General features: G+C 43.6%; 1 protein-coding gene across 3 annotated transcripts in view; it reads right to left on the reverse strand.

The window, feature by feature from the left end:
• Window positions 1–1090: 1090 nt before the first annotated feature.
• The window catches only part of VGLL4 (vestigial like family member 4), a 77665-nt gene continuing 64803 nt past the window's right edge, over window positions 1091–13952 (reverse strand). For 2 of the 3 annotated variants that reach the window (XM_056501669.1, XM_056501666.1), the window contains 3 exons: window positions 10257–10479; window positions 5885–5999; window positions 1091–3891 (listed from right to left, as the gene is read on the reverse strand). In XM_056501669.1, the coding sequence (XP_056357644.1) occupies window positions 3623–3891; window positions 5885–5999; window positions 10257–10479 (607 nt within the window). In that variant the 3' untranslated portion in view covers window positions 1091–3622. The remainder of the gene's footprint in view (window positions 3892–5884; window positions 6000–10256; window positions 10480–13952) is intronic. The other variant, XM_056501667.1, reaches the window with a different exon arrangement.

Consider the following 13952-nt stretch of genomic DNA (forward strand, 5'->3'; position numbering starts at 1 on the left):
ACTGTGCTCACTGTGCTCACTGTGCTCACTGTGCTCACTCACTGTGCTCACTGTGCTCACTCACTGTGCTCACTCACTGTGCTCACTGTGCTCACTGTGCTCACTGTGCTCACTCACTGTGCTCACTGTGCTCACTGTGCTCACTGTGCTCACTGTGCTCACTGTGCTCACTTCCCAGTGCCACCCCAGTCAGGACACAGCCACTGTGACCACGGTGCCACTCCTGCTCCCACTCTCTGTATTTGTCTGCAAAGGAGATTTCCACACCAACCCAGCCTGAAATGCAGCCAAGGGCCTTCAGGGGAGGGCAGTTCCTGAGCTGTGCCTCCCTGAGGAGGTTTGTGATGCTGCTGTCTGGAACTGCAGTGATGACTGAAATGACAGAAACCATGTGTGTGTGCAGGGGTGAGGTGAAGGCACAGCTGAAGGTGCCTCTCTCTCAGCTCACAGAACATTACAAACACTGGGGGTTTAATGCAATGTGTGCCTGGCTGGTCTCTCCAGGTCTTCCCAAACCCTTCAGGCCCTGCTGAGCCATCAGCAGCCTCGTGTCTTGCTCCTTTTAGAGGCTTTTTATTTTCATTTTGGAGCCCCCTGTCTTGCCTGGCTCACTGGGTTTTCTCAAACTCAGGTAATCAGCACTACTTTTTAAGGATTAACCATCTCCAGTGCCACTGGAGTGCTGCTCACCCAGAACAGAGGACAGTGATGTCAACATTTGAAATTTTCACCAGGGAAGGATTCCTTGAAGGAATTGAGGGACAAGCCAAGTGTCACAGATTTGGTCTTTTCATGGACAGAAATGCAGGAGCAGCTGGTGTTTTCCAAACCTGTCCAGGTGAGTTCCTCAAGGCCCAGCACAGCTGCTGGGGCAGCAATAGGGTTTTTATTGCTGTAAAGGATTTCTTGACAAGCTCCTGTAGGGAACCCCCTGAACTCCAGACTGAGGCTGTGGCAGCTCCAGTGGGTTCTGGTCCTAAAAGAAGTAGGGATGCTTGGAAGGAAAGCAGGACATGGCCAGAGGTTTGTTTCTGCCTCACACACACCAAGTCCTCTCTCACCAGGCAATACAGAGGCTTAGGAACACACCTGTGATTTAAGAGCACTTTATTGTTCTTTAAGGCTACTTTTTAAGTACAAAAAAAAAAGATGGCCTGCCAAACCTTTTTTTTTTTTTTTTTTCCAGGTGAAACAAGGCCACAAAAGAATGGTATATTACAGATTTACAAACACAGAGAGAATCTTTCAAACTGAACTGTAGATAAGAACCTGGCTCTGTGAAGAAACTTCACCACATCTCGTGATGGTGAGTTCAGTTTAGTGTCCTTCCACCTCCCCCCAACCCTTTGGCTTTCATGACATTGTTGTGTCCAGTATCTGTTAGACTGGACATAGCACATTAAATCTTTATTGCCCTCAAATCCATTTACCTATCTCAGATAAGTAAATGTAACCTTGTAAAAGAGCTATTATTGAAAATATTAGCTTTAAAAACATTATCTTATTTGTGTTTACAAAGAAATAGAGGAGTCACATTTTCCACAGAGTCCATCTACAGTATTAGTATTGACTGTTATACTGCTCAGTAGCCTGTAGCAATAACAAACAAGTGGCTATTAATGCTAATGCAGTGTCCTCATAGAATAACTGTGTTCCTGCACTTTTTACTGTATTACAGACAAATCTACAACAAAAAAAAAAGATCAACTTTTTTCTCCAAACAAAAAAAAAAAAAAAAAAGAATGATTACAATAAAGGAAAGGGAAAAATTAAATAGCTACATATCATTAACAAATTAATTGTTCCTCAAAAAATACCTACAAATTTCTCTGTACATTCTTTACGCACAGCGTAACGATGGTCTTAAAGTTACCTATATAAAAAAGTGTTCTTTTAACAATCTTCCTACAGAAAGTAGGGTACTGAATGCCAAAGCAAGGAAGCATTGACTACCCAGTAAGATGGTAGTGAAATGTGTAAAACTGGGGGGCTTAGGTGTTGGGTTGGGTTTTTTTTGTGGGTTTTTTTTCATTTTTTTAAAGAAAACTGAGCAGCCACCTTCTCACCAAGAGTAAGAGCCAATCTCCCAATCTCTTTCTACCCTGCACCTTTTCCAAATTAAATAGCTTAACTTTAAAAAAAAGAAACCAAAAAGCATAAAATAAAAGCCACAATGGACCCAATACTGTAACATAGTCCATAATACATCACGTGGAGCTCATCTTCCAACCAGTGCTCACTTCCTACACTGAGCCCATCCTTTCAGGGAGCCCAGGATAAAAACCAAGGCCTGGCTGCAGCTGTCCTGGGAAGATGGAATGTACTGGGGAGAGTAGTTACACTTAACAAGAAGAAAAGCTCTTAGCACTAGCACAGCTGTGGTTTTATGCCTGCCTCTACTGCCTAATCTCTAGTTAGTAGCTATTAATATAGCAAATGATAATAAATGCAGTAATACCTGTATAAAACCTACTGGAGGAATGTATGCTGCGACTTGGCGTAGGCTGATGGATAGGCTTAAAAAAACCAAAATAAAATAAACAAGCTGAAAGATGGTCTTTCACCAACTGTAACAATCTGTTGTCCAGCCAAGATCCGTAAGGGTAGCAGTTCCTGCAGCTAGTTCAGGGTGGATTACACAGACTGGGGTTTGGGAAGCAGATCCCTGTGAAGCAGCAGTGCTGCACGAGGCCTGTCCTGAGCTGCCCTCGCTGCTGCTGCCACTAAAGTGAATAGCAAATACAAATATCATAGAGTACAACTGTACCAGCAGTAAGTATATCTAGGGTTGTTACTGACAAAAATAAACTAATTCTGAAGAGAAGCTAATAAGTATTATGATTCTTACTGTCTATACATTAATAGATACCAGCTATTTTTCATAAAACATGCATCGTTAAGCACTATGGAACCCTCCAACCTCAGCTCTAGTCTAACAAACTGCAGTGTTTAGGAAAAAATGCCCGTGTTCTGTAAATTATGCAGTCCAGTTGCAAGCACTAAGCACCTGAAATCTAAAGAGAGAAAGACCTATAACCTGTATGAGACTTCCCCTTCCAAAGCTGTTTTGCTCTAAGAAAAATCAAACTGGTAGAAATGTCATCCTTAAACCCTTTTTTCAGCAGTTTGCCCTCAAAATATTAGCTCTTCCAGAAAGTTGCTGTGCAACTTCAGTCCTCCTCCAATAGTGCAAATCATACATGACAGTTCTTTTCAAGTATATACATACAAAATTACTTCACAGAGGGAAAAAAAAAAAAAAAAAAAAAAAAAAGCAATGTAGGCAAACCAGACAAATTCTAGTCTTGAGAAGCTAAGAAAAGCAAAAAAAAAAAAGCACTTGGGTCAACCAACTAAGTGTAATGGCTTTTGTGGATTAGCGTGCATTACTTTTTTAGGGGGCAGCAGATTTGCATCAGAGGTTTCTTTGGTAATTGAGGCAGGAAAAAAAAGGATGCTACATCATATGAATCTTTATGAAATAGTTCCTGCTATCATCTTTAAGGGCACCCTTTTCCAAACAGAAGCCCGAGGCGGTGAGCAGCCCGAAGCAGGCGCTGGAGCCCTCCTCCCGGCACGGCAGCCGCTGCCGCTCCGCAGGCAGGTCGCAGGCGGGGCGGTCTCAGGAGAGCACGGAGGGCGAGTGGCTGTGGCTCAGCATGTGCGAGGAGGGCGAGGCCCGGCCGCGCCGCGCCGCCGCCTCGGGGCTGCCGCCCGCGCCGTCCTTGGCCGCCTTCAGCTGCAGCCACGTGTCCCCCAGCGCCTTGGCGAAGTGATCGTCCACCGAGCCCGTGATGGACACCGAGTTGGCCGCCGGCTCCGGCTCCTTGTAGTTCTTGCCCAGGCTCCTGCGGAAGTGCTCCTCCACCACCGGGTCACACGCGGCGCTGGCTGCGGGGACAGGACGGCGCGCTCAAACCCTGCCGCGACCCGCGGGTACCCTGCGGCTGTTTCACCTCACACCATCCTCCAGTGCCCTGGCCTGCAAGGACCTTAAAGCTCACCTCCCCCTGTGCCAGGCGCTCCCCGTGTCCAGCCTGGCCTTGGGCACTGCCAGGGAACAACTCCTGCACAGTGTCCCAACTGACCCTGCCCTCTGGATCAGCCATTCTGCTCATCCCATCACACCAGGCCCTTCTCCCAAGTCCCCCCTCCAGCTCTCCTGGAGCCCTTTTAGGAACTGGAAGGGGCTCTAAATTCTCCCCAGGGCATTCTCCTCTCCAGGCTGAACACCCTCCCATCTCTCCTAGCCTGTCTCCAGCCCCCAAAGCATCTCCCCTGTAGCTTCATGCCCTGTCACTACAAGTCCCTGTCACAAAGATGACTTTCCTCACACCCTTACAACCCTGAAAAGGGTGAGCAAGAAGGTGGGAAGCAAGGAGTTAAAATGAAAAAAAACAACAATTGGAGTTAAGTATTTTTGCATTTCTGTGATCTGGAACAGGTGAGCATTTAATTATAATTGTATTTCTCCCCCAGGGAACTAACAGCTCCAGCTCCAATTCTATGGAAATCTTCTCCCAAAACAATCACACAGAACTTATATTTAGGCTTAAATGGAATTAATGATGTAAAGAGTTGTTTAAAATCAGCTCCCAAGCCTGCTGATAGCAGTCAGGTGTGAGGAGACCTCATCCTAAATTGCAGCATGCCAAAAGCTGAGCTCAGAGTTTCATCTTACTCCACACACTTGTGGGAGCAGAACTAACTGAATCATGAGCACTGCACTAAGTGCTCTAAGACTATCTTAGGACCCTTAAAAGACAGGTTTTGAACAAGAACTGTAGTAATTCCTCAGATTAAATATAAGAGCACTGCAGTTTTACAGTTTAGAATCAGTATTTGTGTGCCTTAATAAGAACTGTCCTTCCAAAAATACTTGAACTGTTGGGATCCATGGCACAGCCCCCCTGCTTGATCCTAAAGCAGTGCTGGATTGGTCCTAAAATAAACATGAGTGTCATGCACAGACACCTCTTCACCTGACAGGAGACAAATCTTTTTTGGAAACAAATGCCCACTGGAGCAGCTCTCCAGTAGCACCAGCTTGTGAGAAAACTTTTAACATCTGAGCTCCCCAGTGACTGATTTCTCCAAGAGTCTGAGAGTCTCCTTCAGCTCCCAATTCTAGTTATCAACAGTATACTGATCTTTATAAAAACAGAAAAAAAAAAATACTGTTAATAATAAAATACTAATCATTACCCTGCTATGGGCTTTAGGTTGCTGCCTACATCATGCTGGTGCTGTTCCATGGACACATCCTGGCTGCCCTCCAAGTTAAAGCTCTGCCCCAGCAGGTAAAGGACTTGCAAGGAAAGGGCTGAGCTTCCCCTGTGCTTTCTGTGCAGTGAGAGTGAACAGAAACAGCCCAGCTTTCCCAGCCAGTACTGCCTGAGCAGATTTCATGAGCAGTACTAATTGCACAGAAGGCAGAAAGCTAAAGCTCCCTGCCTGGGTTGCTGTAGCAACTGCCCTCCAAAGGTTTTTGTGTTACCCATGCAGAGCAGGGTGGAGGGTGGGGGCTTTGGAAGGGGATTTGTGGCTGCAGCAAAGATTTCTGCGACTGCAGCTGAATCACAAGTCTCCTGGTATTGAGAGTGCAGGGGAAGCTACAGCTCCTAAAATAAGAGCGTGGGGGGATCTGCTGGCCCTGGCTGCTGTTTGTCAGCTGGACTAAAATAAACATAATGACTTATTTGTCTGTGTGGGGTGCTCATTTTTTTTTTTTTTTAAATAAGCTTTTCAAAACAAGAAGAAAGAACACCTCTCTCCCCCTAGTTCTGCAGCGGTACCTCCTGCTCTGGCTCAGGAGACCAAGGGATTGTTTCAGCCCTTCTCTCCCCGTCACTGTGCTGTGGGGGGCAGTTGGGGTGGCACTTACAGCTGGAGGGTCTCCTGTAGGCAGCCCCCGAGCAGGCGCTGTGGGCGATGGGGCAGTGGGACAGGTTGCAGTTGCGGTTGTTGGCAGAAGCGCAGGTGATCACAGAGGGACGGTTCTGCAGGGCACACAAGCACAGAGGCACACTCAGCAGCAGCATTAAACACACTTCATTTCAAACCCCCCATATTCAGCTCTTTCTTTGATTAAGAAACAGAAAAATTCAATAAAATACTTGATTACGAAAAGTAAAAATTCACATCGCGTTTCCTCAACGGTTCTTATGTGAGTGAACAGAAAAAGCAAAATCTTAAAAAAAGCAAATCTTAAATGTGATTTTACACTGATTGTTGCAACTATACAGCCACAGCAATTAAACCCATAAACTATCCATTTCATATTAAACCCCTAAATATCCAGTATTTCTATATCCAGTATTTTTATGAAAAAAAAAAAAAAAAAAAATCTACATCACATTTTCATAAGGGTTCTTATATAAGTGAATAGAAAAAGGGTGGTGTGAAAGCAAATCTTAAAAGTGATTTCACACTGATTGTGTCAACTTCACAGCATGGCATTTAAACCCATAAACTATCCATTTCATATTAAACCCCTAAATATCCAGTATTTCTATACCCAGTATTTCTATGATCAAAATAAAAATCTACATCACATTTTCATAAGGGTTCTTATGTAAGTGAACAGAAAAAGGGCAATGTGAAAGCAAATCTTAAATGTGATTTTACACTGATTGTGTCAGCTTCACTGAGGTCCATATGCAGCACTAAATGCCAACACATTAAATGTTTGTTTTATTCTGTGACCACACATGGAAGGGTTTTGCAGATTTTCCAGGTATTTGTTGTCTTGGTGTTATAATTTTTATTCAGAAGCTGAGTTTTCCTAGCCCTACCTCTGTATTCCACATTGCATCCTAATCCCATGGGATGTACAATTAATATGAAGAACTCTGAGCCAGTCTAGGCCACAAATCCTTTCCTGTTGGAATTCACCTGCCTTTCCAGCAGGTCAATTAATTTATACTTAATTAACATCACTGTGATTCTCAGCACATGCAAATTCCCCAAAATGTCTATTCACAGCTACATTAGCTTAGAATTCCACCATCTGTACTTTAAATGTAACCATAAAATACTCTTTTCATAGCTGTTTACTATGGAAATTTACAAAAGGCCCTGGGAAAAGAAATGTCCCAGTTTCTCCAGGTGGCTGAAGGAAAATAACAGGTATTGGAATAAATTCCATATATTTGATGATGCAAAGAGTTCATTCTACTCAATGCAAATTAAGAAGTAAGAGTTCAACAGATGAATAGAATTGATGTCATTAAATTTCTTGACCATTTTACAAAATTTTACCCACAAAAAATCACCTACCCCCATACAAGGTCAGTGAGGAAGGAGGGAATTTCCCTTCTTTGGTGGTACTTTAGTCAGAGTAAGAACAAGGCCAGAAAGTAAAAGAGCTCAGCTTTCCAGGAAAGTTTAGCACAATTTTTGCCAGGACAAAACATCAATGAGATTATTTACATCTTACTGCACTGGCAGCAAAGTCAAAAAGTAAATAAAGAAAAACAGAAGAATTATTTGATTTTTCTGTAAGCAGTTCACATGTGGGAGTAATTATTTTCTATAGGGACCATGATTTTGTGCCTCTCTGAAGTGGTTTTGAGAAAGGCATGTATTTAATTCTCTTCAGAAGAGTATTTGGGACATGCAGGAGGTGGGAAGAAGAGAGAGACAGGTAAGAGTATCTCAGAAATGCAGGTGCCAACACCTTAAAGAACCCAATAAGGCACCCTGCAGAATCCTCTGCTATGGTTGTGTGTGTACAGACTGTAGAAACTTATATAAAAATATTGAGATAAACTGAGAATTTATTAAGTAATAATCACTAACTGCAGCAGCTGAATAACCCTGTCCTGCAGCAAATCAGGTATTTTTTCCCATCTGTTTTATTTGAAACAGAGTGAGATGAAACCTCGTTCAACACGTTGAAGTTAAAAAAAAAACCAAAAAACCCAAAATAAGGAATCATCAAACTAGGATTTCTTTTTTTGGTACACTTTTTGTTTTGTATGATTTCTACCCTGTGCTGTTAGTAAGGCCTTGCCTCAACATCCTATTTTCACAAGAAAAATGATTGTAATCTGGTTCAAAATGTCAAAGAGAACAGAAGAGAGGGATCCAGGGAAGGGAGCTTGGTTACACGGGCTAGTTTGATTTCTCAGTGCTGCAGCTCATCACAGCTCAGTTCTCTTTGTCTCTCCACTTGTAGAAGGGATAAATTTGAGTCTGACACATGAAAAACTGTTCTTGCCTACAGAACTGGCTCAGTTTCAGCACTTCTGCAGCTAAACAAATGTCATGTGCAAGATGGCAAACCAAAGAACAACCAACAAAAAAACCTTAACAACCACTCCAGCTCATGGAAATTGGGCATAAAATAATTGGGCTTTAGGAGAAGGGAATGAGTGGTACAAGATTGCTGTGAACAATACAGCAAATGCTTTTGGCTGGCTAAAACAACTAAGATGATTCAGTGTCAAATCCTCCCTCGTGTTGTACCCCTTCTAGAGGGTGGAGAGAGCTGAGGCAGAGGGGAGGGCAGCACACAGGGATCACAGGGGATGCCTAGCATCTGCTGGAGCCTGCCTGAACCACACTGGATTCCCAGCTAAAACACACATGGATTCCCAGCTAAAACAGGTATTCCCAAATAAAAACTCATGCATTCCCAAATACAACACATGCATTCCCAAACAAAACTCATGCATTCCTATATACAACACATGCATTCCCATAAACAATGCATAGATTCCCAAATAAAACCTCATGCATTCCCAAACAAAACTCATGCATTCCTATATACAACACATGCATTCCCATAAACAATGCATAGATTCCCAAATAAAACCTCATGCATTCCCAAACAAAACTCATGCATTCCTATATACAGCACATGCATTCCTATAAATAATGCATACATTCCCAAATAAAACCTCATACATTCCCAAATACAACACATGCATTCCCAAATAAAAACTCATGCATTCCAAAATAAAACCTATACATTCCCATATACAACACATACATTCCCAAATAAAATTCATGCATTCCCATACAAAACTCATGCATTCCCAAATACAACACACGCATTCCCAAATAAAAACTCATACATTCCCAGATACAATACATACATTCCCAAATAAAAACTCATGCATTCCCAAATACGATACATATAATCCCATATACTATACATACATTCCCATAACAATACATACATTCCCAAATACAATACATATATTCCCAAACACAACACATGCATTCCCATATACAACACACACATTCCCAAATACAATACATGCATTCCCATATACAACACATACACTGCCAAACAAAAACTCATGCATTCCCAAACACAATACTACATTCCCAAATACAATACACACATTCCCAAATACAACTCATGCACTCCCAATCACAGCCCACACATTCCCAAATACAACACATACATTCCCATATAGAACACACACATTCCCAAATACAGCACATCCATTCCCAAACACAGCCCATACATTCCCATATACAACACACACATTCCCAAACACAGCCCATACATTCCCATACAGAACACACACATTCCCAAATACAACACATACATTCCCAAACACAGCCCATACATTCCCATATAGAACACATCCATTCCCATATAGAACACACACATTCCCAAACAGAACACACACATTCCCAAACACAGCCCATACATTCCCATACAGAACACACACATTCCCAAATACAACACATACATTCCTATACACAGCACGTGCATTCCCAAACACAGCCCATACATTCCCATATAGAACACATCCATTCCCATATACAACACACACATTCCCAAACACAGCCCATACATTCCCATACAGAACACACACATTCCCAAATACAACACATACATTCCCATATAGAACACATCCATTCCCATATAGAACACACACATTCCCAAACACAGCCCATACATTCCCATATAGAACACACACATTCCCAAACACAGCCCATACATTCCCATACAGAACACACACATTCCCATACACAGCCCATACATTCCCATACAGAACACACACATTCCCATACACAGCCCATACATTCCCATACAGAACACACACATTCCCATACACAGCACATACATTCCCATACAGAACACACACATTCCCATACACAGCACATCCCTTCCCAAGCACAGCTCACACGTTCCCGAGCTCGGACACTGAGCTGTGACACTCAGTACATTTTCAGCCCCCCCTCCCCTCCCTTCCCCGCCCCGCTCCCCGGGGCCGGCCGGGCCGATGCCGTACCTGCTGCCGCTCCACGCTGCTCAGGCTGGGGGAGATGCCGACTGTCCTGGCTGCATCCACGCTGTTTTTGGTCAGTGCGAGGGGCTGCTCCATGCTCAGGCTGGGGATGGAGGCGTACATGTGGTTGGCGTGGAGGCTCATGGTGGGGGCAGCCGCCCGCTCGATGGGGCTGCGGCTCCGCTCCCGGTGCTCCTTCCGGTAATCCCCGTTGGCAGTCTTGCTTCTGGCACGGAGGAAAACAGGGATTCAGGTGCTGCCAGGCTGCCCTGAGACACGCAGCATCCCACCAGCCCTGGCAGGAGTGCACTTTGCCACTGGAATCCCTCGGTGGGATAGCCCAAGAGAAGCCAACCCCCCACATCTGCCGGCTTTGCCAACCAACATTTCTCTTCAGCCTAGAATTTCTTCAGATGCTCATCTAGACTTTCTTCAACATCAGACTCCTCCTCTTTACCATACTCTTAATCCCACTCCAACTAACACTGCAATATTCTCTAAGCATCGCTGAAGCCCAAAGTAAATTTATTTTACTGAAAAGACGTGGCTGGTATCAGCAAAAATGCAGAGAGTCAAGGCAAGAAGCAAAATTTTCAGAGAAAATAAAGGAAAAGCAAACTACACTGCACTTATCTCAGAATCATTTGTTTACAACTGGTCTTTCAAAAGACTACTCCTGAGCAGCAAGTACCTGAAGATGTGCTCACATAATGAGCCCATCATTCACTGCAGTGAAAAGAAAGCTGGGTTTGTATCTGTGGATGAGGGATTTCAGTTTCCACATTGCAACAGAATTGTCATTAAAGGCGAACCAGTGACTGAAGGGAAAAGCATTTCCCTCATCACCAGGTGAACTGGGCATCCCCAGCAGCCTGGAAGAGCTCACACACTGCAGTGGGGAACAGCAAATTCCAGCTGCAAAACCACCAGAGAAGACCACTGGCTCTATGGAAAATAAAAACAACACACTCTCTTTGGACCATTCTTGAATACCAGTGAAACACCCTGTGTGTCCTCTGTATGAAATTCAAGGTGGTTTTCCCCCCAGTTTTTAAAGCCAATCATGGCAAATTAATATGCAGGAACAATCTTTAACAATCTCAGATGAAAGGCAGATACAGAAAAGGAATCAGTGTTCAATGCTGAGGTAAGTTACAAGTCCAAAAAGCCTGTTTCAGTGTCTGAGGAAGTCTCTCCACAAGCCAGGCTGAGGGACAACTCCCTGCCAACAGGAGGAAATAAGGAGCCCCTAAAACACCCACACAAGGGGTGGGGATGTCCCATGGTGATCTGCCCAGCCCTAAATCCTTCAGCATCAACAACCCGGGGTCATGGATTCCAGCCTTTAAACTACATACTTTTTAAAGTAACTTTTCTTCACAGGCTCTTTTTGTTTCTTTTCTACCTAAAATCCAATGGCTTGGATTGCTCTAGTCCTGACTCTGAATTAGGAGAGAGACAAAGCCATTGCTTCCCTCTCGTCATCTTGCAGCCACTCCCAAGTTTATCTCTTCAAAAACTTTTTATTCCAGTAATACTTTATTCAAATAAAACCTTTACCTTTGTCATTTTTGTGGCCCCTGTCAGGTAAGAGCTAAAAGTCATCTCCTTTCTGGAGATGAGGATCCAGGTCTCTGCTGCATTCAGGAACTTGGCTGAACTACTCCCAATTCTCCTGTGCTATTTCAGCTTGCTCAAGAGCCACCTGGCTCTAGAGAAATTACTGCTCCTGAATCAAATCTCAGCTCATTTATCTTGGTAGAAGTTGGGTTAACACGATGCCAGGCAACCAGTGACTTGGGAAGCTCAGGACACAGGGACTCAGTGCCAAATTCCCCTGGCAGCCAGGGGAGGGAAGAGCCAACAGCACAACAATACAGTCTGTAACCCTTTGCATCCCTTTGGCCCTTTCCACTAATTACAAATTAGCAGCTGAAGATTAGGAGAATCCACCGTAAAATCCAAGCCTGGAGGTTTCACAGCTGGTCCTGTGTGTTCCTCGAGGCCATTTTCCAGGCTGCATTTGAGCAGCAGCTCACAGTTCCCCAGGAATCACTGTCCCAGCTCAGCTCCAGGAGAATTGCCTTGCAGGAGCAGCCTGAGCAGGAAGGTTTGGGATTGCAGCGCTCTGAGCTAATGCCTGATGCCAAGGGGAGTTAATGGCAGCACAAGGGCTCTATATTTAACCTACAGTAGCTCCTCTTGGATTACAGCATGGAAACAGCTCCTGGGCACGGCAGTGATCCCACCCCAGCCCCGAGCAAGCAGCAGGAACCTCACACACAGCCTGGGCAAAGCCTGGCACGTCCTGGCAAACAGCAACACCAAAAACCACGGCTAAAATCACTGCTCAGCCAATGCTCCTTCTTGCTGCTGCACTGCAGAACCTCTGCTGGCTGCGAGCCAAATTCTCCCTTTTTAACTAAATAATTAACTAAGTATTAGCTGGGCTACTACAATTAAAATTGCAATTTGGAAACTGCAAAACCACCAACAGCTCCAGGAGATTCCTACTTTTCACTGCCTCAAAGAAAAACAGAATCTCTACTCAGAATTATTCTGCTTTGTTTTAGTAAGCACAAGCTGATTTTCAAAGCAAACATTTTGTTTGCTCCCCAAAAAATGGTTATGAAATGAAACAAAACATGTACCTACACCAGCTGCTTGGAGTTTTTTGTCTTAGAACTCCCTTTTCAACAACTTAGTGTTGCATTTACTGGGGGGGTGGGGCTGTCAAGTGACCACTGATGAACAAACTTACTGAAATTCCCAAGCAAAATAAGTTTTCCATTTTACACAACAGTGCTTATTTCACCCATCCTCACTTTAAATGAAGAGTCACAGCCCTAATATTGCTGAACTAGCAAGTTTTCTGCCAGAAAAAACACCAAACAAACAACAAGGACAACAAAAAAGCCCAAACAAAAACCCAATCCTAACAAAAACTGTAACACAGAGAAACTCATCCAAAATTTCCCCTGAAGACTTTTGGAAGAAAGGACCAAAAAAACTGGGTAATGGGATCAACTTGTCTCCAGGAACAAGCCCAGCAGGCAGACCTTCCCTAAAGACACCTAAAATTATGGAGTTATCTCAGCCATCTCAGCAGACCACACCCCAGGCCTTTCTGTAGGCAAATAATTCCCTCTTCCTAAATTAGAACAACTCCTCTTCCGGGCAGGGACTGGTTATAATCCACTCCCTAAAAATCCTCTCCTCAATTCATTCACCTTCAACTCATACAGTCTCTGCAAGAAATGAAAAACACCTGAAGCTTCTACTTCCACATCAGATAATATTTCTTCTGGAAGTGTTCCAGCACTGTGTAGGACAGTACCATGAAAGTTCTGCCCTCTTGAAAATCCAGCAGCATTTTTGAGTCCCTCCTATTCATACATAAAAAGCAAATCCAACAGATCTGTCAGACAATTGTAAGATTATTTATAGGGCATTCATCAATTTCATGTTATTAAGTAACTTAGTTTAGAACATCACTTAAAAAAAAATTCTATGGAGAATTTGTTGTTACTATCATGATGATGATGATGATGATTCTTGTTTTGCTATTAAAAACTTTATCTGAAGGGGCAATCAGAAGGTAAGTGTGTGAAGATAATCATATTTCACTGAAGTGCATGAGCTCAAACATTCCCCACACTCTGAACAAGTTCAGAGATGAATCTTTCAAGTCAAACATAA

Source organism: Oenanthe melanoleuca, chromosome 12 (genome assembly GCF_029582105.1).
Source record: "Oenanthe melanoleuca isolate GR-GAL-2019-014 chromosome 12, OMel1.0, whole genome shotgun sequence".
Taxonomy (NCBI): domain Eukaryota; kingdom Metazoa; phylum Chordata; class Aves; order Passeriformes; family Muscicapidae; genus Oenanthe; species Oenanthe melanoleuca.